At 47.9% G+C, this 25,053-nt stretch overlaps 8 protein-coding genes across 8 annotated transcripts; 5 read left to right on the plus strand and 3 right to left on the minus strand.

Moving 5' to 3' along the window:
• Positions 1 to 1,064: 1,064 nt before the first annotated feature.
• FIESC28_06166 (uncharacterized protein) lies at positions 1,065 to 2,929 on the plus strand (the record flags this gene model as incomplete). The annotated part of the gene is made up of 4 exons (XM_031160310.1): positions 1,065 to 1,110; positions 1,168 to 2,561; positions 2,615 to 2,768; positions 2,820 to 2,929. 4 exons carry the CDS (start codon positions 1,065 to 1,067, stop codon positions 2,927 to 2,929), a joined length of 1,704 nt encoding a protein of 567 aa, XP_031015618.1.
• A 6,102-nt stretch (positions 2,930 to 9,031) lies between these two features.
• Positions 9,032 to 9,868, minus strand: FIESC28_06167 (uncharacterized protein; the record flags this gene model as incomplete). The annotated part of the gene is made up of 1 exon (XM_031160311.1): positions 9,032 to 9,868. The coding sequence occupies one exon, from the start codon at positions 9,866 to 9,868 to the stop codon at positions 9,032 to 9,034; it is 837 nt and encodes a 278-aa protein (XP_031015619.1).
• A 295-nt stretch (positions 9,869 to 10,163) lies between these two features.
• Positions 10,164 to 11,552, minus strand: FIESC28_06168 (uncharacterized protein; the record flags this gene model as incomplete). The annotated part of the gene is made up of 1 exon (XM_031160312.1): positions 10,164 to 11,552. The coding sequence occupies one exon, from the start codon at positions 11,550 to 11,552 to the stop codon at positions 10,164 to 10,166; it is 1,389 nt and encodes a 462-aa protein (XP_031015620.1).
• Positions 11,553 to 13,072: 1,520 nt separating this feature from the next.
• FIESC28_06169 (uncharacterized protein) lies at positions 13,073 to 14,545 on the plus strand (the record flags this gene model as incomplete). The annotated part of the gene is made up of 3 exons (XM_031160313.1): positions 13,073 to 13,984; positions 14,041 to 14,188; positions 14,238 to 14,545. 3 exons carry the CDS (start codon positions 13,073 to 13,075, stop codon positions 14,543 to 14,545), a joined length of 1,368 nt encoding a protein of 455 aa, XP_031015621.1.
• A 2,537-nt stretch (positions 14,546 to 17,082) lies between these two features.
• Positions 17,083 to 18,574, plus strand: FIESC28_06170 (uncharacterized protein; the record flags this gene model as incomplete). The annotated part of the gene is made up of 4 exons (XM_031160314.1): positions 17,083 to 17,188; positions 17,251 to 17,840; positions 17,890 to 18,003; positions 18,056 to 18,574. 4 exons carry the CDS (start codon positions 17,083 to 17,085, stop codon positions 18,572 to 18,574), a joined length of 1,329 nt encoding a protein of 442 aa, XP_031015622.1.
• Positions 18,575 to 19,596: 1,022 nt separating this feature from the next.
• On the minus strand, positions 19,597 to 20,959 carry FIESC28_06171 (uncharacterized protein; the record flags this gene model as incomplete). The annotated part of the gene is made up of 5 exons (XM_031160315.1): positions 19,597 to 20,062; positions 20,110 to 20,150; positions 20,206 to 20,570; positions 20,618 to 20,640; positions 20,694 to 20,959. 5 exons carry the CDS (start codon positions 20,957 to 20,959, stop codon positions 19,597 to 19,599), a joined length of 1,161 nt encoding a protein of 386 aa, XP_031015623.1.
• A 1,596-nt stretch (positions 20,960 to 22,555) lies between these two features.
• FIESC28_06172 (uncharacterized protein) lies at positions 22,556 to 23,497 on the plus strand (the record flags this gene model as incomplete). Its single annotated transcript, XM_031160316.1, has 2 exons — positions 22,556 to 23,062; positions 23,135 to 23,497. The coding sequence occupies 2 exons, from the start codon at positions 22,556 to 22,558 to the stop codon at positions 23,495 to 23,497; spliced, it is 870 nt and encodes a 289-aa protein (XP_031015624.1).
• A 429-nt stretch (positions 23,498 to 23,926) lies between these two features.
• Positions 23,927 to 24,541, plus strand: FIESC28_06173 (uncharacterized protein; the record flags this gene model as incomplete). Its single annotated transcript, XM_031160317.1, has 1 exon — positions 23,927 to 24,541. The coding sequence occupies one exon, from the start codon at positions 23,927 to 23,929 to the stop codon at positions 24,539 to 24,541; it is 615 nt and encodes a 204-aa protein (XP_031015625.1).
• Between the last annotated feature and the right edge of the window lie 512 nt (positions 24,542 to 25,053).

A 25,053-nucleotide genomic window follows, 5' to 3' on the forward strand; every position in this document is an offset into this window, starting at 1 on the left:
CTTGGACGATAACGGCCTCTCGTTCTTCCGAGATCCGACCCAGCTGTCGAATTTGCAGAAACTCCCCGCAGTGGAGCAGCGGCAAATGTTGTTATAACCTTGCTGTTAAAGGACTAGTCTCATGTACGTCTGTGTCGCTTTGTCTAGAGAACTTATGGATGGGTAGCAGTGTGAACTGAATTGATCGAGACAGATCAGAGGCACAGAGTAGGATTACTGTAGGATTCACAAACTGGGTTCAGTCATTGTCGCTCTGGTGACAGGCTGATGCTCCCAACGTAGAGCATGGCTTAACTTAATTGCTAGATATGAGTTAACCCTGAGTCGCCTTTAGGTTCACACAAGACTCGATTTCAGGCCGGGTACGGCAAATGAGAATGACAATATCGAAAAATACTGCGTGAAAACCAGGTGACACAGAGGACAATAATTCTACATAGCATAAAAAATTGCACTTGGTGTACGCATGCTCAATATCCGCTCAGGGTTTTCTTTAAAGTGGTGGAGAATTGTCACCCAAGTTCCAAATATGGTTTAGCTGCAAGTCACGCTGCACTGCAGGTACTGTAGGTACGTACTGCTGCACTTTCGCGCCTGGGTCGTCTTCCATTTCCATGAACCTCCACTGATTCTTCCAAATCAGAATCCTCCCTCTTCCATCTCATCTGCGCTTTCGAGACATCACCCCTTTTGTGGCCAGAGACGCTACATATTATCGTCGTCGCGATCGCATCAGCCTTCTTACGCGACCCGAGACATTTATTGGCGATCTGTCAATATCCTTTCCTTCGTTATCTCTACTATTGCTTCTCATCGCAAAAAGTCTTGGTTTCCATCTTGACCCCAAAACGTAACCGGCAAATTGGTACAGTCGTTGCGATACATACTTTGGAGACACATTTATCTCGTCGGCCGCCTTCATAATAATTTGAATCCGTTACTTGATTTGGATTTTGGATTTTTGCCAAATCGTCGAGTCCATCAATCACTTGCCGGCATAACCCTACGGCACAAATTAGCTTCTTCTTTCGTGCTGGTTCTTGTCTAGATCCACCAACAGCACAATGACTGATTCCCGACCTGATATCCAGAGCATTCTGGCTGCGCTCGGTAAGTTGGATCGACTAACTTGATCCAGGTCTTTTGCGCTTACTGACTGGTTCGTAGCATCTCAGAGGCCACCGACAGGAACACCTACCCAGACACCACCTGGCGCCCCCAACCAGGCATACCCTCCCCCGCCCGCGTCTACGCAGTCAGCGGCCGCATACCAGCCGCCGCCTCTGAACTCCGGCAGCTACGGTGCACCCGCCTACAATGGTCTTCCTGCACCTTCATCCAGTGGAAACCTCGACCTGAGCTCGATTAGGCCTATTAATTCAGGAACACTCAGTATTACCGATGCGATCGCTCAAGCCAAGGCTTACGCCGCTGAGAAGGGAGTCACATCCTACGACCGTCCCTTGGTTTATGCTTCCGAAAACCGAGGGCCCGATCGAGGATATAACCGCTCACGATCGCGATCGCCTGCTCGCGACGAGTTTCGTGATGGCGTGAACCCCTACAGAGATGAGCGACGTGGTGGCGACCGCGGCTCGCACGGTCGAAGCTATGATCGGGATCGTTCTTATTCGCCTGGCCCTCGTGGCCGCAATTTCTCTCCTCGAGGAGGAAATGGACGTGAGAGATCTCCGTTGAGAGGGGGAGATGACAACTCTGAAACTATTCAGATTGAGTCAAGCCTGGTAGGCCTTATTATTGGCAGACAAGGCGAGAACCTGCGACGCATAGAAGCAGACTCTAACTGTCGTGTCCAATTTTTGGCCCCAACTGATGGTGGTCCGGGTCCTTATAGACAGTGCAAAATCTCTGGGCCAAGACATCGCCGTGGTGAAGTAAAGGATGCGATCAATCGCATCATAGAGGACAGCGGCATGGGTGCCCTTAATCGCCCCGAGAAGCCCCGTGATCCAAACAAGGGTGGCGCGACCGCTCTACGTGAAGGAGAAGACCACATGCAGATCATGGTCCCCGATAGGACAGTTGGTTTGATCATTGGACGTGGTGGTGAAACTATTCGTGATCTCCAAGAACGCTCCGGTTGTCATATCAATATTGTTGGTGAATCCAAAAGCGTGAATGGATTACGACCCGTCAATCTTATTGGTACGCGCGAAGCTGCTGCTCGTGCCAAGGATTTCATTATGGAAATCGTTGACAGTGACAGTCGGGGCGATGCGCCTCCACCTGTCAAGAAACTTGGTGGTGGTGGTGGACCAGCTCCCGGTGGCCGCCATGAGGGCTCTCAGCAAAGGGACGTGGGTGGTTCCGGCGGCCCTGATAAGATCAATGATGCTGTTTATGTGCCTTCGGATGCAGTAGGTATGATCATTGGCAAAGGTGGTGAGACGATCCGTGAGATGCAGAACACCACTGGTTGTAAGATTAATGTCGCCCAATCTTCTGGGCCTGGTGAGACCCAGAGGGAAATTGCCTTAATCGGCTCTCGCGATAGCATCGCTCGCGCCAAGCAGGCCATCGACGAAAAGGTGGATGCAGTAGTAAGTTTCATCCGATCATGACCTCCAGTATGCAAAGTCTGACATGATTATAGCGACAGAAGGGAAGCGGCCCACGTGGCGGCGGTGGTGGTCGTGGACACCAAGATCTTGACAGACCCAGCTACTCTCAACAGCAAGCGCCCAGCACACCTACTAACCAGCCCCCTCAACCAGCTTCAGGTGACGGATCAGATCCATATGCCCAATGTAAGTTTTTATCAAAATGCCTGTAGCTTTGCACAATACTGACGGAGACAGATGGTGGCTACCAAAATTATCTTGCACTGTGGTATCAGTCTTTGATGTTCCAACAGCAGCAAGGTGGACAGGGTGCCCCTCCTGCCGGTGCTCCTGCACCTGGGGCATAGTGATGTCTTGTCTGCTCGCTCGTGCTTGGGTGATCTTGATCGAGTTCTCCTTCGCAAATGCCGCGAAGCGAGGGCACTATCTGTTGATTCGATTGACATCATGCCGATGCTTCTGACACTCTTGACGCTCCTGCTGCCCCTATGGCCCGTTGACACGACCCCCGATTGTACAACATACCTTTCCGTTTCTCGAGAACTACTTGGACTCAACTTCTTTGATGACATATCATTTGACTCGACTATTTTTGACGACCTTAATACTGGCATGCATAGCAAGTGTAACGTCCATGACCATACTGCTTTGCCGTCACCCAAACTCATCTAGCCGCTACCTCGACTCGATGCTGAATACTTCTACGAACACCGTTTGCAGATCGCGTACTTGTCGAATCTCTCGCAATCATGATGACTCTGGATTGACAGCTCACGACTAACGCAGTGATGACATGTGCGATCTTTGATGCCTATTCATCCATTGGTCTGACGCTCATCTCGAACTCTGCGACCTGCCAAGATACGGTTGAGCTGAGTTGTGAATTGGTCACCCAAGGTTTTGAATTGCATCCCAATCCGAGCCAAACAACAGTGTCTTGCAACCTGGTTTCGGTCGTACTTAAACTCATTTCCAGCCAGATCTGTGCGTTGTTGGATGAAATCGATCGTGTCGTGCAAGTGGTTCCGTCGTTTCTGCATGTGTGTTACGTGTTGTGCACATGGGGCCTATTGATCATCTGCAAGTTACGCCTTCGTTTACAAACTCTTTCAAGGTCTGATTTCAACCCCGGACCGTTTCTCATCATTGCATGCATGCCATGAGGAAAGGAATGTATTTTCGGAATAAGAGACTGGGGAAATGGCGTTGGGGATTTGGTTGCATTGTATTACCACCGTAACGTAATTAGTCTTATATCGCCATGAAATTCCACGGATTTCTCTTCGTTAATGTCCTCTTTGAACTGATGTGAAATATAAACAACATGCTTATAGAGAAGTAACGTATGTAGTCATTTTGTCGAGGACCACCATGAGACTCTTACTGGGCAGCGTAAAAGTTGTCCTCTCAGTTAGAGCGTCAATAGGCAGTCCAAGTGTTAGGACCGAATCATTGTATCTCTTAGGCTCTCGGCAGCCAACCTTTCTGATACCCTGGCAGGCTCATGGCCTGAACCTGTGCTCTCGGGTGCTTCAGGATACCCCTTTCCCACAACTGAAGTACTCCAGAATAAGACACCTCACTATCTCAGGCGGGATTGACTAGTCATTTACTACATACATCTCCAGTAAAGTAGGTCCTTTACTATTCGCGGAGCGCCAGGAGTCTGGTTGCTAAGAGTTCAACAGGTCACTTTCATCCTGCGCATACTATTCATTGAGATCACAATATGTATGTGCTCGGAATGTAAGGTGGATTGCAAGTCACGATGCTGCTGCTACCTTGATACCATGTTTCTATACCGGACCCTGGCATCATGGACTGCTGTATAGATATCCAAGTATAAAGCGAGGGAGACATTATTGAAGCACTATAGAAGAATGAATGACGTTTATCAATGATGAGATACTGTATAGAGCGCTAAAGTACTAAAGTATAACGGTTGGCGATGAGAGACAGCATAGTACTGGTTTGGAGTTTGTAGGCCACTGGAGTCAACGGAGAGACCTCCGTAATAAGGAAAGAACAATGGCCACGCATTGCCAGAATGAAGACCTGGACCTCTACTCTACTAAGGCAGGTAGGTTGTTGCTGAGTAAGTAGTACAGAGATGTTAATCTCAAGGCTAGCCTGGAATACCGTGAAGTAGCTAATATGATTCATTTCATAGATTCTTGACAGACAGGTTTGCTGACGCACTGTCGCCAGGGCATGAGAAATGATACAGTCCTCTTATGCTGCTCAAGGTAGTTCAGACCGACGCTTAGGCAGGTAAATGGTGCGGCAGGCAGATCTCCTTGACCTGCCTGCCTGCCTACCTGGGCAGTTACATCTACAGTTGGCTGATAAAGGAGCAAGCACATCTTTCACTTGCAGACGCTCCTCGACTTACCATCAACATCCATCCATCCAAGCTCATCTTATTACACACAATCATGGACGTAAATCAGATTTCAAATCTTATTGACGCTACGATCAATCGTTCGAACAGGGGAAGACTCCAAATTCTACACTATCCGAGCATCATTTCTTTGGAAAATCTCACTGGCAACACAACTGAACGCGCCATCCCCCCTCGCTCCGAACGCCGTTGCTGCCAACCCATTCGCTTCCAACGCCTCTACTGCTATGGCTGCTTCACCGTTTTGAAACTTGTCTCATACTGTCCCCATCGTTTGCGTCGCGGCGATTTCCTCTCGGAAACTATTTGTTACGACTGCAAATTCAACAGCTCCTGGGCGCTGGCAACAAACGATCCAAGCTACCTGAGAGAATAGGAATCTAAAGTAAAGGAGCGGTACAAAAGATACCGCTCTCGCCAAGTAAGGAAAGCGGCGGAAAAAACCAACAATGGCGGAGGTTCTGTTATCCGCATCAATTCTCGTCTTGAGATGCCACTAACGGAGGCTGCAACAAACCGGATGAACTCTGCACGAAGGGAGCACAACACCATGCCCATCGGCCTGTTTCTACGGTACTAACTCGAAGGCTCCCACCCTGACTTGTATGGGGGATTTGAATGGCAGATACCAGAGTACCATGACGCACATTGAAGGCGTCTGCATATGGCTCAAACGTTCGTTATAGCCATGATATCAGTCATGATACGGTGGTGATATTAGCGTCTAGAAAAGAACTACTATACTGAATAAAGCGTACTGGTATTGTTGTTTCGAGTATTGAACGATTGTAAAAAGAACCTTGCTGGTGTTGAGATAAGTAGTGTATGCTTTGACTTGCTTTCCTTCGTACAAGCGTCTTCTACACCTATACTGGATAGCAGAGGATTTGTCCTCCAAGGTTTGGGATACAGAAACAAAGTAGACCAACTGTTAGCCTATGCTCGTATTAGATGGTCAAGTTGTTTGGTCTCTTATGCTTTTGGCGGCCAATTCATCTGATACCTCAATGTCACTCAAAGAATGAGAGAAGCTGACCTATGTGGTTAAGATATGCAGGATAGTTACTATGGGAGTACAACCTGAACTTACTTAATTGATGAGTTCCGAAATTGTATTCGATGCTCTCAGAAGTCAGGGGTAGGCTTTCTTAAGCACTTGGCATAAGCTCCAAACACTCACTGCCTCGATGTCAATACCTCACCTTGATGCTACTGTGACCTCCCAGAAGGAGCATACTCACCGGGAAAGTCTGAAGGAGCCCATGAAGATCGACCGCTAGACCTTAGACGTCTGTTTTGTAAGTTACTTACTACGTAGGTCCTTGGTAGGGTGTACTGTGACTCTGCATTGCTTACATACATGAGAGTTCAAGGCGCGGCGTTACTAAATCTTGGATGAAACTGGCTGATACTCAGTTAAGAAGCCGAAAAGCAAATGAGAGGAGTATGACAGAAGCTTCGACTACGCCCGTAGAACATTCGTTTCGTGCCTGAGATGACGCCCTGAGACGGGTAGTGCGTAGTGGCACGGCTAACGAGCGGGCTTCATCAAGATCCCGGTGGTTGTCTCAAGAATTCCAGTGATGTCGGATTTAACGAGTTTCGGACTTTGAGCTACTGTAGTTCGTATCCTGGGCTGAGATGACTTGACCTGACTTGACTTGGCTGATGTTAGCTTGCAGGAGTAGTACAGTAGCTTATCATGCCAGGAACCGCTTGTTAGGCTGTGCTCTAGCTTATTGGACTAGAGGTGGATGGAGATGCCATAATAGGCAGTGCGGAATATTTATCACTTTGAAAGACTTGTCCTCCGCTTCCAATGCTTGGCTGTGTCATTAGAGCAGTGTATCAGGAATGCAATTGCGGAAGCACACCGTAAGAGCTGTGAAATTTGATAGGTATCGAGGATAAGCTTAGAAAGTTAGCCTTGATGCTAACTAGGCTAAGAGGCATCACAGGAATCCCATCTCTACGATGAAACTCCCTACCGAGTCTGGGGGGAAAGGGCGAGGCGCGAAAGGCTATTGCCATGAAACAAAACGTCTTCGCAACGAAGACCCGAGGAGATGGTAGAAACTCGACGCTTGGCAAGGGAGCCTGTCACGACTGAACAAGAAGGATCGCCAGTCGCGGATGATCGTTGTCTATGTTGGGCAATTCTCTTTGGTTCAGAGGCGTCAGTCTTCCGGGAACGCGGCGCTGGGATAGAGTAACTTGAACTAGACAGCCAAGCCAAGCCTCATGTTGCCCCTGGTTTAGATGGATCTCTCCGACGATGGATAATTATTTCTTTCTGCGAATTACAAATAAAGAATTTAATTATCTGCGTTTTCTTGCATGAAGTCGGTGGCAGAAGAAAAAGAAAGGAAGACGGAAGCTCCGTGGTCTTCTAGAACAAAGTCTAGAACATAGAGAGAAGAATTCCTCTTCCATGAAACTGAAGGTCTAGAACTCGAGGATCGTCTTGAGAGTGGCTGTGGCAGTGCAGCTGAACGGCTTCAAGATCTTCTAGCCTATTTAGTTGAGGATCAGTGGCGAAAGCTTGTTGCGTGTAAAGTTTAATGCCGCGAGCGAAAGCCAAGGGGTACGGTACTGTTACTGAATGTACTGCAGAAATGATGTGTATCGGCAGTCAAAGCACCAAGCTAGACTACCTTTACCTTACTGTAAAGATATGGATGGCTGTAGTCAAACTACAAGGCGCCAAGAAGAATGCACGTCCGTTTTAGGGATATGATATGGCATGTCCTTGTTGCTTTTTCTCATAATTCCTAATTCTTTACTGGACTGTAATTTATCGGTAGTTTATTTGTGACGTTTGAGAGGAGTGATTAAAGTTGGCCGTTGCTTTGCCTTACCTTGCCTTGGGTTGATTATGATCAATGCTCACTCACGGTGTATGCCGCATCACTCATCTTACCTTGTCTGCTCAACTTGTATAAACATCCCATCTCTTCTTCGACTTTTCGACTTTTTGTTTTATCATCATCTCTTTAATACTCTATCAGCGGCAATAGATCTTCTACTTCAGCACCTCATAAGCTGTGTCTCATTCTACTTGCATCTCACCAACCAATCCGATCCGATCCAACCAACGAGTCAATACAGAAACAAAAGGGCACTTGATTTTGCAAAAACCTCATCACAACTTGGTTCTTTCTTGCAAATTCCCCTCCTTTGATCGTCATCGTCATCTGCATTACGCTCGGACGTTGCATTGTGGCTTGCTTGGATTGTCTCGTTTCCGACGTTACAGAGTGTCGCTTGATGAAGACATTACATCGATTCGGCATTCGGCATTTTATCCAACTGAGACATCGGGAGGGTTTCTACTACAAGAATAGAGAATAATATTGTCAGTCCTGACTCACTCAGTCTCTTGCACTTTACTGACCATCAACCTCTAGTTCCAAAAGCTTCATTTCTGACGATCGTCTATATATCAGCCGCCTCAACAACATAATGTGTCGAATGATAATATTCCGAGGATACTGCATTTGCTGCGGCTCAGCCCAAACATGGGTTGACTTGACCCAAGAGTTGAACTGTCTCGACGCCAAAAACCTGGGTTGGTTTGGTGGATGTGAGGGGGGTATCCTCGTCGAAGAGCACAGTTTCAACCAAGAGTGTTCCATATGTCATGAGGAGGATGAGGGCGTTGGAATAAACGACAACTATACAATACTATTCCAGCAGACATCTCATACGCAGAGCAGTCTTGGTAAAAGAAGCTCGACAGAGGATCAACAAGGCGCAAGTTCAAGTTCGGGAAACGGTTATAAGAGACAGAGGACTTGAGTCTGCATTATCTACAACGGCGTTACTTTCCAATTTTGTACACTAATAACAACATCTGAAGAACTACAAGCGGATTGCGTTATATTATCATTGCGGTGGAAACGATCTAATGGATAAAGGCGATAATTCACGGACGAAGGAGACTTGTTACGATGAAGCGGTATAAACAAGTGTAACATATGTATCTACTTTATCCATCTGGAAATCTATCAGGAAACTTCTACTACACATAGAGCTAACGTTAGCTACTCTATATACATTTCTCCTCCCAAGTCTCTCGAACAGCCTTCCAGTATCTATCGGCATCAATTCTAACATGAGCAACGTGAGCGCCTCCCTTGAACATTTCCGTTCTCACAATGGCTCCATTCTTCTTTGCATCTAACGCATGAGACTCGATATCTTCAAATCCAACCGACTTATCCGCATCACCATACAAATACGCCCTCGCCGTTTCGCGACTCGTTCTCTTTGAGTGGTTGAGCGCCAAAGCATTAGTATTATGTGGCATAGAGCCCAGGTATAGAACGCAGTAGAGCCAGCCAAAGCCAAGCACCACCCAGACAAGAGGCGACATAAACCAGGGGAAGTCCATAGAAACCACATGGTGATCGCGTCTCCAGTGGAAATAACCAGGGCATGAGTCCATCACAACTGCGTGCCGAGGGACTAGCTCGTTTCCAAGTGCAGACTCCCACAGCTCGAACAATGTAACGGCAGAGCTGACACCGCCGTTGGAGAAGATATGGAGAAGAAATTGAGGATCGTTATCTTTCGGATTAGGGATCGATTGAAGAATAGGTAGAGCAGATTTGAAGAGATTGCGACGGAGTTTGGGTTGCATAAATAGCATGGGAGAAGATCGGAAGAGCAAGATAGCAGATGTTGGATACATGGAGCGGTACTGGGAAATGTACTTGGCAATATGAATATCACGAGCACCCGACCATGATAGAAAGATTATGAGAGGAGGATCGCGGGTGTCGGTGGTAGAGGTTGATGCTGTATTATCTGGACGATAGTATAAAACAGATGGGCTGTCGAGCTCGTCCATAAAGGCCAAGGGCGATTGCTTGACTGTCGCCATAACGGTTCGTGTGTATTATAAGAATAAAGGTCCAATTAATTCATAGAGAAAACAACTATTTATATAATAAACGCCGAGGGTTGGTATGGCTTGAATGTTGAGACATCGGGGCCGTCGGGATGAATTGACGGTCCGTAGCCCCGCTGGAACCGGAGCCGGACGGAGGAAACATTCGGAGATTTATTCTTACATCCAATAGAAAGATGGTTTATTTCTCAAAGAGACAACAGAAACATTAAAATATCTATCCAAGTTACGCTATAAGTGAAGTCCTCCATCTCATAAATACAAAACTCTATGCCTCCAAGTTTCTGATAGAAAGAATCTGCTCTTCTATAAAATCATGAATCTTCATCGCCTCATTCTCCGCCTTGATCTCTTCAACTCTCTTCTTGAAGCTATCTTCAGAAAGAACCCGTTCAACACCTTCTCTTACAAGGTCGGGAGTAGGCCTTCCTGTTCGTAGGTTGACCGCGACACCACTCCACTCTCCACGCGCGGCAATCTCGGGTTTATCTTCACTCTCTCCTGCAAGAACCATAGGAACTCCGTTTGATACGCCGTGAAGGAAACCGCCGTAACCGGCGTTCATGACAAATACGGAAGCGTGAGGTAGAAGAATGTCGTAGGGAAGATAGTCAATGACACGAGTGTTGGAAGGGATGGTCATGTCGTCAGGTAGAGCAGCGCCCTTTTTGCCGAGAATGACGACGATGAGGAGATCGTCTCGGTCGGAAAGAGCGTTGATGGTGGGAATAATGAGGTTGGAAGCTTCGCGAGCAATAGTTCCTTGGGTCACGGCGACGATGCGACGATCTCCCCGCTTCACATCATCCCACCAAGCAGGATAAGCAAAGTCGGCAGGAATAGGCTTGGGTGTCAAGCAACCAGCAAACTTGACGTTTGAAGGCATATCAGACCGATCATACTCGAGACTAGGAGGGCACAGCTGGAGATTCAAGTCGTGCATGAGCATCCAGTGATGGAAAGGGATTTGAGGTTCCAAGATCTCAGTAGCACCAAGCTCCTTGAGGACTTGATCCTGATGAGCGATGACCTCCGCAAAGGGACCACCAACCATCATCTGGTTCATGAACTGGTTTCTTGCCCGACCAGATTCTGTTGAATCAGGAGGGAGACCAGGACCGAAAGGGGCAGTGTCGATGCTTGTAGCCATGTAGGGGATAGGTTGCAAATTGATCACCTTGGGCCGGGTTGTATAACCCTTGGGGAGAGGTGCACCAAGAGAAATAGGATTTGCTCCCATGAAGCATGTCTCAGGCATGACAATAACCTCACGTTCTGCATCATCGGCTCTGATATCCTCGAGGACTCCCTTGAGAACTTCCCAGCGATGGGGAGTCTCGCCCGTAAAAACATGCTTGATATCCCACAGTAGCCGAGGAAGACCAGCAGGAATGGCCTCACGTTCTGCCACTATCTTGGGGTTGATCAAAGGTCTGATACTAACATGTCTAGCGCCCATCTTGGTAATGGCAGGCTCGAATTGGTCACCTCCTATGAAGGTGATCTCGAAACCTCGACGGGCGAGGTCTTCGGCGATTCGGATGAGAGGGTATGTGTGACCATCTACAGGAGTGGCACCAAAGACGAGATGAGGTTTCTTGGTGTCTATCACATGGCCAGCTGCGGGCTCGAGTGTATCGGTAGAAAGAATCGGCATGGTCGTAAATCAGAAGGAAGCAGTTGATATTCAAAGGTGAGAAAGAAAGATGATAGGAATCTGGTACGGGTCATCTCAGAGTTGCGTAAGGGACCTCTCCTTATATACAAGTTATCCGTGTTCCTGTCCCCATTCTGCCCTCTAGACGACCCAACTCCGCCAAGATCTCATCTTAACATGTGAGCTGGCTTACTGGATGGCGAACTCAAGCAGCAAGACCCAAGGCTGTGCCTTGCAAAAATTGCCTCTAAACCAATTAACTGATCGAAATGCTCCAGCTAAGAAGACCAAGCGTTGTGCTATCACATATTGATATTACATCCGCCGCTCATCAGCCCTACCAGGGCGCAGTAAGACGCTAACAACGTAAGCACCCCTGACCCATTTTATACTATTCGACCTATGGAAATGCGTCAAATGCGAGAAGATAGCGGGTAGATGGTCAGCATTTTCGTTCTTGATCCGGAAAATGGTGGATGTTATTGCATCGTGAGATGCGGAGTTGTCTGGAGTTGATGGTGTATATCCAGGTGATAAACCCAGGGACCAATCATGAAACTGTCTTGAGAGTTTTGTTAGGTGGAGATGGGACTTTGGATCGTGTAACTCTCTAGAATGAGTTAGCTGGTGTTCCATGAAGCGCCACTTTGTTTGTTTTTGAGAGTTAACGACAAATTTGGCAGCTGGCGCATATTGTGTCAGCCAAATAGTAACTTATTTGGCGAAAGGGCTTATGTTGCTCAGCCTCTTCCGGCTGGACCTAACGTTAGTTCAATGTATCTACCTAGGAATCAAAACACAATCAACAGCATCTAGTTCCATGTTATCTCGAATCCGGTTGTCAAGCGATTTGAACGCAGTGCAATGTCTTGTTTCTCGTTTACTCTGACCATAATACGAGATACTGGTTCGTTCTTTTAGGCTTAACACAGATGACCGTTGACGTTACACAGAATCCGTGAGTTCGAATTGTGTCTTTCCCGTCTCGGTAGCTTGCATGATAGTAGTGCATAAGTGAGTGTCAGCAATGGTTGGTTGTTCTTGGGTTTCAGGGTCAAGAGTTCAATCCTGCTTTCAGTGATGTTAAAGATGAAAAATAACCACCAACGGTAACAATATGGGCGGGTACATTGTATACTATCACGTAGTATCTTGGATACCTACCTAGGTACTGGTTGCTTAAATTCATGGAGGTTGAAAGTTGTGCTGTGCAACTGTTTGGACCACTTACCTAAACCTGAACTTCTTGGCGAGTTTGCCTGGAGTAGCACCTTCCTCGCGATATGCGATTCTTAGGCTCGGGCTTGGACACGAAGAGAAGTGAGGGAAGGTATGTCCAAGCCACTGTTAGACAATCGATGGCAGGCGTGCCTAAACGATATTTCATTCTCTCTTGCCTGAGTACCCATGTGCAGCACTTCTCGAGATAAAAGGCATCTATTATATCTCATCCTTTACCTAAACGTCCGATACTGCACCTCTCTCTAGTCACCTACTTCCGCCTCCTAAGCACTATCACCATGAGAGCACTCTGCTTTGTTCTCACTATCACGAACATCCTATGCCCTGTACTATCGGCATCTGTACGAAGTCAAGATGAATGGGACCTGTCGACTTCACTAAATGGATTCTCCTTTGAGCGAGCCAAAGCTTTGGCATTCAAGCCTATCAAGTCTGCTGAAAACCTTGGTGTTTACACATCACGACTGAAAAACCTCAAGTCCAAGTCTGATGTTTACCCAAGGTCCTCGCTCTCTCTTCTTACAAGGCCAGATCTGCAAGCATTCTCTGATGGAAACGGCACAGTTCATCATCAGAATATATCTGCTGTTGGCGCCTTCTCGACTGCCTATGCCATTCAATGCACATGGGACCAAACTCCTGTTTGGTTGATCTTCGACACTGGAAGTTCCGACACTTGGGCTGCCAAGACTGGCTTCAGGTGTGAGAACAGCGTAGGCAACAAACGTGACCAAGCTGCCTGCGAATTCGGCCAGCCTCATATCTCGGACTTTCTCCAGGATATCTCTGAAGTCTATTTCCATAGACGCTATGGATCTGGAGAGGATGTGTCAGGGCCAATGGGTACTTCTGACATCGCCTGTGGAGGCGTCTCGGTTTCTGGGCAGCAAGTCGGATTAGCCAACAGAGCATTCTGGCACGGTAACAACGTCACTGTCGGTATTCTTGGCCTTGCATACCCGTCACTCACAAGCGGATATATTGGTGATCCAAGCGATCCGGTCGATGAGTCGGAGTGGAACAACTACCCTTATACCCCTTGGTTAACCAATGCTATCTCCCAAGGATTGATTGACCCTGTTTTCAGTATCACTATCGACAGAAACACCAGCGATGGAGTACTGGCCTGGGGTGGGCTTCCTCCCATGCACTGGCATCCTAAGTCCGTCGCATCGACGGATCTTATCATTGTCAGTTGGCGTGACCTCAAACAGATTCTTCTCCGGAAGTGCTAAGTGGTCGACAGACAAAACTAATAGATCGAGATGTCACGGCCTGGAAACCATCATTCTACACCATCATTCCGGATGGCCTTCAATGGGGAAGTACTACGGATATGGGGAAATATCCTTACGTCGTCGATACCGGAACCACAATGATGTATATCCCTCCCTGTAAGTCATGCACTCCACCATATGTTGTAGTATTGCTAACCACACGAAGCACTGGCCGGGGCGATTGCAAAAGCTTTTGATCCTCCGGCTACGTATATGCCTCGATGGGGATCCTACTTTGTCAACTGTAAAGCCATCCCTCCTCATTTTGCGGTCATTATCTCAGGAGTTCACTTCTGGATCAATCCTGCTGATCTGATCTACCAAGAACTTGTCGACCAGTCCAACGGAAAGTGTGCTCTTGCCATTTCAACTGGTGGATCTGGGCCATATATCCTGGGAGATGTCTTCTTGCAGAATGTCGTGGCAGTCTTTGATGTCGGTGGTGCAGAAATGCGCTTCTATTCTAGAGAATAGCCAGATGCGATTACTAGTGGTCAAGGTTTAAAACAGCTAGATGACAGAAAAGTGAGAGATGACAATGGAATCCTTGTGAATTGTACAGAGCCCAACCAATGGATATCGCACCTCACCATACCAGTTCTTCGAGCTTACAGCTTTTCCCATTCACTTTGCTATTTGTGATTTTTACTTTCTCGGTGGGCTTCACTCATACGTCGATAACGCTTTCCTTCAAACCAACTGGGTGACTTGTGTAAGTAAAGGTTAAGTTCAGTGCCGTGAAACGCGGTCCGCCATACAGTGGTGGAACGGGTTCATATGGGAACAAACGCTTATCGTGATAACCAGCGGAGCGCGTGATTTGGGTTCCTGCAGGTCGTTATCTCTGTTGCTGTTTGTCTTATGCCCGACCAAGCTTCATACATCTCTCTTCAGTCACAAGACTTGACAAAAGCGCATTCACCGAAAGAATCTCGCCGTTTGTTTATTCCTGACTTTCGGTCGACGTCACGAGCGAGATCACAGACCCATCATGAAAGGCATCGCAGCTGGACCTCCGTCGTCGCCACAAACAAGGGGTCGTTCGTATACCTGGATCTTTAGCAAGGTACGAATTGGTTATCCGTTTCTTTGTCTCAGCTGCTCTTTGTCGCTCAAGCGAGCGAATCCGATCCACTCAAAGTTCTATTATCGTGAGGTCGAAGCGGTGTAAGAACAGGATAGTCAAACCTGGGGGGAAGAGGGGACCCCACGTCTTGAGGTTCGGGACCTGAAAGTGCATCCATCTATCATGCTATGGAGAGGGTCAGAAGATGGGCAACCCCAGATACAACACGCGTCACGATGCAAGAATCGGTCGAGAACAGTTACAGTTACCGGTCATGATATCGCAGCGAGACAAACAGATGCGAGTGGTGCCAATTCGGACAGACCCGGAGCATTAAAAGGGTCTCGTGGACGGGATTCTTGTGGCGGTTCCTGCAGCTCACCCCGGACATTGACAGCGATATGGATATGGATGGATGTCTGAGGCTCACGGCCCGGGGAGATCTCAGTTGCAGTGCTTCGGCCTCTTGTCGGCGTCTAGGGAGAAATGCCTAAATGCCCGGGGGGGGTCAATCATTGCCTGGAATTCAGATTTTTCATGGTCATGAAGTCTTGTCTTTTCAACAACGACTATGGATGGCTCTTGAATGCCTGATACTGGATTTTATCTGGTCGCCCTCTCCGGGACTAACTAAAATAGACCGGGAGGATCCGGAGGCATGTCACCGGGAAACAGGTGCAGCTTTGTGGCAGCTCCCCCCCACCATCCCATCGCTAAAAGCAGAGCCCTTACAGTGCTGTGCTTCCTAGGCTGTTAGCCGTCCCGGGCTATTCTACACGCACGCACGGCGTCTATCCCGAGCGGCCGGGGGTGTTTTTGGCCCGCGGTAGTGGATCACCAACGCGGGCTTTGGCGGGGCAGCGACGTAATCCCATTGGTCTGACTCCATTTCATCGTCATTCATGATGGATCCGCGACCTTGAGAAAGACGATGGAAGCCGCATGCTCAACATGATTTTTTTTTTCTTTGGTGTTTGTGATGGAGCAAACTTGGTTATCTTGACTAAACAATACTGAAATACTTGTGTCAGTATCTACCTACTATACTGTATAATCAGTTAGTCAGGTGTTGGTCTGGTTCTACCACATATACTCTACTCTACTCTACGCCATCAACCTTCATCCCGAGCTAGCTACCTGATCGGGATACCTTCCTTGCCTTTGCGCTACTGTACCTGCCTACCCTTACCTTTCTACCTTACCTCACCTTGAGTTTCCGTCACTTGACCTCGTTTTAATTCTTTTTAACCTCCTGGCTCGTCTCAACTCGACTAGTCTGTTCTCCTCTCAGACTATTCTACAGTACAGTAGCCAAAAGATCTACCTTGGTAGCTTCTGCTGTTGTTCCCTTCATCCATAAATTACAACCCCTCATTCTTTCCCCCACCTTCATCCCAAACAGCTTCTTCTCCCCGAACTTCTGGTTCCATTGCTCCGGGTGCTTTTTGCTGCAGATTCCATCGACCAAATCTACTCATCCTGGTCGCTTCAAGCACAACCCGAGCTAAATCGTTGCCAATTCTCCACTACAAGCGGAATCACGTTTATATTGGATTGATTCTTCTAGTGTCAACCCGCTGTGTCATCGACCTAAACTTGACAAGAAACATCCATTTGCATCTTTTGTACTTTCCCTGCTGTAGCTTCCTCGTTTGGTCTCAGCTGAACTGTCTTCGGATTCCATCCCGCGGAAGGAAGTCTTCGAGGCCGTTCTTTCCTCTTCGCACTCTACCTCGGTCTACACGATTATTACTATCTGATCTCCTATCAGTCATCATCGATTGGGCTGCTGTCGCTTTGCTTTGTTCCCTATTTCATGTGTCTGCAGTATTGGAGCTTCAACATATCCCGTCATTCCCAAGCTCTTACCATTCTCAAACCTTGATCGGCCTGCTCAGTAGCAGTCGTACTCAGCTTACACCGCCCAATCTACACCCCAGCTACAATGCCTTCTCGAACTAACGGCGTCGGCGTTCAGGCCGAAGATACCAGGATCTGTGTGGTCATGGTAGGTCTCCCGGCCAGAGGCAAGAGTTATATCGCCCAACGAGGTAAGTTTGGTTGCTGTCTGTCGTCCATCGCCGTTACAATGGCTAATCGATCAACCTTTTAGCCCAGCGATATCTTCAATGGCTCTCCATCCCAGCCCAAACTTTCAACGTCGGCAACTATCGTCGCAATGACGCTCCCCAGCCCAAGGCCGACTTTTTCGATATCAATAATCCTGAAGGAGAGCGCACCCGCCGCGCTGCCGCCGAAGCTGCCGTGGCCGACATGCTAGCCTGGTTCCGCTCCGGAGGTATTGTTGGTATACTTGATGCTACAAACTCAACTTTGGAGCGTCGCAAGTGGGTTCTGGAGGTTTGCAACGAAAATGGCATCGAGGTTCTTTTCGTTGAGAGCAAATGCGATGATGAGGAGCTCATCATGGCCAATATTCGCGATGTTAAGACCACTAGCCCAGATTACCGCGGCCAGGACCCTGAGACTGCCGCTCTTGATTTCCGCAACCGTATTCGCAACTACGAGAAAGTGTACTGCACGATTGACGCCGAGGGCAAGGAGTCGCATCTGACTTACCTTAAGATCATGGATGTTGGCAAGCAAGTCATCATCAGTCGAATTCGGGACTATCTTCAGAGTCGAATTGTTTACTACCTTATGAACCTCCACATCCGCCCTCGCTCTGTCTGGCTTTCAAGAGTGAGTCAATTGATCCTTTGGCTTGGAAATGTACTAATAACCCTCACAGCATGGAGAGTCATTGTACAACATCGATGGAAGAATTGGTGGTGACACTCTTCTTTCTCCTCGTGGCGAGCAATATGCTAGAAAGCTCCCCGAGCTTGTCCGGAAATCAGTTGGTGTAAGTGTTCCTCATATCGAAATACTACTTGACTTTTCCTAACATTACATAGGATGACCGTCCACTAACAGTCTGGACCTCTACTTTGAGACGAACCATTGCCACTGCTCGCTTCCTTCCTGACCACTACAACCAGCTTCAGTGGAAGGCTCTTGACGAGCTTGATTCTGGTGTATGTGACGGCTTGACCTACCAGGAGATCAAGGATCGATACCCTGAGGACTTTGCCGCACGTGACGAAGACAAGTACAACTACCGCTACCGTGGAGGAGAGTCATATCGCGACGTTGTCATCCGTCTCGAGCCCATTATCATGGAACTGGAACGCAGCGAGGACATTCTGATTGTCACTCACCAGGCCGTACTTCGATGCATCTATGCATACTTCATGAAAAAGGACCAGTCTAAGAGCCCCTGGATGAATGTCCCTCTCCACACACTGATCAAATTAACGCCCGGCGCCTATGGCACTGAGGAAGTCCGTTACGAAGCCAACATCCCTGCCGTCAGTACATGGAGAGGAAAAGGAAGTACCGCTAAGCATGAGAATCCGGCTCCTGGTGTCATGTAATCGACGTTGCAGCATCAGCGATGGAGCTAAGTGGAAAGTTTATGCTGCGGAGACATATGGCGTTTCGACGCCTAGGGGACGGCTGTTTTATGACTTGGAATGAGCACGCATCTGGAACAAAAGGAGCATGACGAAACGACAAAGCATTTTAGGAAACATTATACGACTATTCGCTACCAGGGGGCTTAAATGATATTGACAGGAACTAAGGGTTCGGAAACAAAAACATGGGCGGCATAGTGTCACTGACGACACGAAGAAAGGGCTTCGGTATGGCTCTGCACAGGATTAACGGCGTTCTTTTGCTATTTGTCTAATAGCGGATCAGGCTGGATAATAACTAGCGTCTCTACAAACATGATATCAAAAGATATGATAAGTGCAAGATAAAGCCGTCGTGACTTGATTCAAAGTCGGTTGATTAAATATATCTCTCGAGAAGTGAAACTTTCGTGCCATGGCTCGGCACAGCAGCCCGGGTGCTATTTTGCCCCGCTCTGAGCCTCTTGCTTCATTTCTCCACTGACTCTAACCTTCCTTGCGTCTCTGTATTTAACTTGGGGAGATGATTTGAGACTCAATCATGTCCTAACATTCGGTCCAAACTCCCAAGATGCCATAACTAGGCTGTGTGAGTGACATTCTCGTCAGTGGCCACCAGTCTCGAAGTGGCTTTTACAACTGCCTCGCGAATATATCCTCCAACGGATGCCTCTGAAAACCGGCAATACTTCACCGGTTTGTGCCAGTGGAGAGGGTGGGGATGCTGGGATGTGCCGGTAGTGTCCGGTGGGGCCGACATGTCTGCCGAAGCAGGATGTTTATGTTGATATGCTAAGAGCTGAATCGGATTCATCAGAAGCGAGCCAATACAGATGCTTCTTTTCGTTCCCGTTGATCATTTGCTCTAGGCTCCCCGATTCGACCTGAACCTCATGACAGTATAATATCGTCTGTTTAAAACGGTATGTCTTGGATAGCATGGTCAGAATCGGATATTAGATGCCAGCCATCGTCATTCTTCAGTCGCGATGTACACGGGAGCTTTCGTTCGATTGTCCTGTTGAACTGGGTATGTTTTGTGATCCACAGTCTGTCGTTACGTTGGTATCCGACTTCCAGGCTTCTTGTTGTGGCTTGTTGTCTTCGGTGCTTCGTCTTTTACGTGAAAGAGCTTTGCGAGCTGAGGTCATTGAAAGAGGTCGTCCTCCTCCACGGCGCTTCTCCCCGGTGCGTATGCTTTTTGTGAATGCCGGCCAAGAGCGACGGAATCTCCCAGTGGTCGGGGCCGTTACGCTAGGCGCTGGGGGAGCACTGTGTCGAGATTGGACTTGGCGGAGGAATATATGGTTTGGTTCATCATGGCAGACGCAACGACAAGGGGCTAGATTTGGTCCGGAGGCTCTGACGATTTTTGCGATAAGTTCGGCCATGGAGAGTTCGATGTGGAGCTTGACAAGATATGCAAGGGGATGAAATTCAACATATCTTTCAAACAGTTAGAGGAATTTTATGATCTGGGGATTTGGACATACAGAAAGGTGTTTCGTAAGGACATTGAACCAATGATTAAGATCTATATTCAAATCAGTCAGGCGTAACTTAAATTCCGTCTAACAAGTCGTACTTACATCCATAGAGATGGAGATGACCACCATTACTAAATTGAAGCGGTATAACACAACATATTTGGTAAGGCCATATGAGATGAGGGAAGACCGGACCAGATAGACAAAATAGAAGTTCAAAGCGAGATCAATGACTGCAAAAATGCCTTTCTCAATTCGGTCCCAAACATTATTGATTTGAATGTAGGTCTCGCTAATTTGTAACCGAGCAGGTATCCAGATACAAAAAACCGAGATGTTGATAACGGCGAGAATAGCAAAGATGCCCCATTTCAGCCGCCGTACGATGGTAGGTGAAACGTGAAGAAGGGCGATTCGATTGACGATAATTTGCATAATGCAATGGATTTGAAACACCCAGAGGAACACTATCGGGGTCAGTTGGTGTAGGTAAATTCGCTACCGAGAGCCATACGTATGAAGAAGTAGATGAGGAAACTATCCGGCAAATGTCAGTCAACGAACACCAGATTGTAGCCAAACACACATACCCAGGACGAATGGTTCCACGAACATAACCCCAGCCCAGTCCCCCAATGATCCCACTAGCAATCAGTTCAAGCCATATTAGAACCATATAAGTCGTGATCCTGTTGGCTCGTTTCCATTGGTGATATGTTTGGACAGACACGCGGATAAGACCAAAGATGGTCAAACAGAGGGTCATGCCAAACACAATGCTGACAATCGCCCAGTCTGAACAGCTTGGCTCATGGTATTCGAACCATGGTGGAATAAAGATCCCGCCTTCTTTCATTGTAGTACTCATTGTATCATGATTGCTGGCTGTGTCAAATTTGATGAAGTGGGAGTTTCGCAGGTCGTCAGCCAGCCTGTGTGCTGCGCGTAGAATGTCGAGTCTCGAAAATCAAGAGCAAGAGCATCAGCTCGCTCAATTCAAAGACCTGAGACGATATTAATATTGAATAGACAAGATGGTTGTAAGAAGCAAAACACAGCTCCCGCGCCACCGAGTATTCGACGTTCCAATCAGGGCATTTCGGCAAGCTGAAGTTTTGTCAAGCAGGCGAGTTAAGCGGAGTATTGCACCCGGGGTAATGCAGGCTGCAGTAGATCGCAGACTAACAACTGGACGTTGAGGACGTGGCGCTCTGATATGTCAGTCCGGCGGCCCGGCCGTGGAGGGCAGGTAACTTTTAAAGGTCAACTGGCTCTTTACGGTGAGGTCGAGGATGCCATTCGTTCGTCACCGCTTCATTTCATTCTGAGACAGAGTTCAGCTTGAGAGTCGCAGGGAGAAGAAGGCTTCAGTACCGGATTCGTACAGGGCAGTTTGTAAACGGCATCATGAGTGCCGAGACCTTTTCTTCCTTAGTTCATGTGACAAGCGACGCGGCAGTCTTCCCTGGTCCTGGTCGCTGGTGTCGTGTTATGTCATTATCCACAACAACAGGACAGGACAAGACAGGAAAATACTTGGGCCCCAGCCATAGCCGCCGATGATGGCTCGAACGGTTGACATCTCGCCAAAATAACGATCGATAGAGTTTGTAGGGGCCTGTAAGCCAGCTAGTGAGGAGCAAGGCAAGGCCGTCGATCTTAGTGGGATGTGATACGTCAGAGACAAGCTCCTTGCTTGACTGCTTTGAGCTACCAGGATCTTTTATCGTCGCTTATTTGCCGTATCTGTAGTTGTCATTCCATAGCCATTGAGGCTAGGCGCTATTGTTGTTGCATCGTATTGGGCAGCCTAAAGAGTGAAGATCTTGAGCAAAATGGTGTTTTTTGGTTGGATGCAGAAAACGACAATTGCTGCCCGTGTTTTGCTATTCGGCAGGAACTCATTTTAGCGTGGGTAGGTAGGTACCTAGGTGGTTACTGGGCAGGCTCAAACGACGGGCACTTTCCTCGGAGAAGGTGTGAATGAATTTGGAAGGAGTCAAGTTTGACTCAAATCATGGTATTTGATTTGGAAAGGATTGCTTTTGCTATAAGAGGCTCGTGCCCCTTGATCAGTTGTCTTACTATTGCTTGGGAATTTATGCCTACCAATGGATATCAATGATCAATCACTGGACGACTGAGACAAACCATGCAAGGGAACAGGTTATAAGCTGGAAAAGAAACCCCCCACAACAAGCCTCGGCAGTTGCTCACAATCCCAGTAGTAACTCAATCGTGAATGTCTGTAATAGAAATCAAGTCTTCTGCTGTTATCCCTTAGGGTAGGTAGGTAGAGATGACCAATATCAAACAACCCATCACCAACTGATGTCGACTGTGTTTGTGATTCAGTCATGCAGCATCATACCGAGAGGTATATAAATGAGAGAGAAGATCCTTTTTCTCCTAGTAAACTTCTCATTCTGGTTATCGTTCCCCTTTGCACAAAATGTCGTTCTATTTCCAACCTCCAATCTTTGGGAACTACCTCCTCCCAGCCGCTCCAGCAACTATTCCCTCTAGTTTAGTAGTCTTGTTGCCTCGTACTACTTACACGCCTTTATACTGGCAACCATCACCCGTGATTACCCCAGTACCTCAGTACATCTTGACTTCGAATATCAGAATCAAAATCATATTCCACCGCGCAGGAACTGTCCTCGCTTCCAATGATGCCTATTACAACTATACGCCAACTCGCGAAACGGTTCTGGCGAATCTGGCGTGGTGGTCCAAGCAGCATAACCTAGGAGACCGAGTTTACTCAGGACAGTGTACGCTGTATACTACGCGTAGTCAATATTCGAACCTTTCGATTCTTCCTAATGTTGGGCCTATAACACCAGCCGACAATGTACGAAAGGTTTCATTCGCGGACCAGCTAACTGCCAACGACTTCCAGTCGATCATGTACCAAATATCTGCGAACAGCTACGGGGCGTTTATTCTCGTCGACGTAAGTGTGAGAAGGAGGAAAATATCATGGTGGAAGAGGAAGAGATAAGTTAGCTAACATGTAGGCTGCCAGCATGCTTACGTCCCTCTTCAAGTCCTAGCTCGGGGCTCCTCTGACCAGTCTTCAAATGATGTTGCGAATAACGCCTCAAGTGACTTGACTAATGCAGCTCAGACTGCTCCTCATAGCACTCGTCAAGCTTCACCTGCACCACCAAGCTCCCCAAAAGAGCCAGTCAACACCAGCAATGATGAAACCTACAGCACAGGAAACGGCAACACTGGCACTCAAACGCCGCTTGGGCCTGTGGATACTGACGTAGGTTCACCGAAAGGAGACAATACTGATGGGAGCCCTAAGAATATTGGTGGTGAGGAATATAAGCAGCCGACTGTAGATGAGAGTGTAGATGAAGAGGACGTTGCAAACGTTTAAGAGGGAGTTGGGGTCGCTCGAACACGATGCGTCTGATAGCAATAAAGCAGAGAAGCTTTTGAGAACGAATGGTTGAATCACCTACTGCTCATGTGCCTGCCAAAGTAGTAAACCTATCTCCATGTGCATGGCTAGAAGTTGGACATCTTGGCCCGCCATCTTGTCACTGCCAGCACCTGGAGCACTTGCGAATCACAACCAGCGCGACCACAGCGCCTTGGTCACAATTTATTAACAGCAGCCTCATAGAAGAGTTTCAAACTCATCTCACTCAGAGTTACGAAACCCTCCATCGAACGAACCACTGCCCTGTATTGACACCCGCCCAAGTTAGTATTGTTATCACAAGACTTCCATCTTTTCGTGCCTTGGCCATACATCACTGTCGCCTTCAACCTGATTCATTCGACAAAAGAAGACTCGAGTATCATGGATCTCTGCATCACCGCCGAAGAGCCTTTCGCCTACGAGCCACCCAAAACAAAGCCCTTTGCGCCCGTCTCGCCCCCTCTTACTCGAGCCGAGACACGCAACACTTCAACCTCTGGTAGCTCTAGATCTCCAGCTCCTCTGCCTACTCCCACCGAAGCCTCCGACCTCGAGTTCGAGCTTATCGTCCATGATCCCGCCAACGATAGCGCTCTGACCTATCCCTGGGATCTCCCTCAGACGTCTCTACGTATCCCCTTGGACACCTCCAGAGTCCACCTCCTTAACCTTTTGCGAGAGCGACTTCCAGTACCTGAATCCCAAAACAGCAAGTCTCGTCGCACTCGATCGATCCGCCGCCCTAAACTGATCGCTGCGACTTTGTACTGGACCTTCCGCGGCGCCATTCTCCCGCTTGGACCGAGCGACACGGAATGGCACTATCGCGATCCTATCACCAAAACCGACATCATGGCTCGCACTGAGCTTGAGTGGTTTCTGCTCAAGGAGATGATGGCTTCCTCTGGAGGCGCGCTCAAGTGCTATATTGCTATTCGTGGTGAGGCGCCCCCGACCAAGAAGCCCACTGGTTGGTGGTTTGGTAGCACGACTTGAGCGCTTTACGTATGTATACACACATTTCTTCTAAGAGACAAGCACTGATTAGTTTGCATCGCAGGAGTGGGAAAATCCGACGGGTGTTTTCGATATAAGACGACGGTGTATCACAAATAAGGAAAATGTATCAGAATCCCATGTATGCTGGAAGTACGACTGAATATGGGAAGAGGAAGCTGAGATCTGCTTCGTAATAGCAGCAAAAGGACTACTGCATGTGAATTAGTAGATGTTTATCGTAATGTACTATTGGCTCATTACAGGTCGTCGATTAAGAGCTATCGTTACCCATTCCTATCGCGAGTGTCCCTGATGGTACAGTCAAAGCAGGTTGAAGCACATAGTAAACGGATCGAGGCTCGAAAATTTGAAACTTGACATGGCAAAGACCAAACTCCTTATTTACCTAGGTATAATCTGAATAACCCCATGATATCCTCGCGCATCCAAACCGCTCATAATTCAACGCGGCCTCCCCAACTCTTCCATCTTTTTCTGTCTTCTGACTC

Source organism: Fusarium coffeatum, assembly GCF_003316985.1.
Source record: "Fusarium coffeatum strain FIESC_28 chromosome Unknown BRIP53273_contig_133, whole genome shotgun sequence".
In the NCBI taxonomy this organism is placed as follows: Eukaryota; Fungi; Ascomycota; class Sordariomycetes; order Hypocreales; family Nectriaceae; genus Fusarium; species Fusarium coffeatum.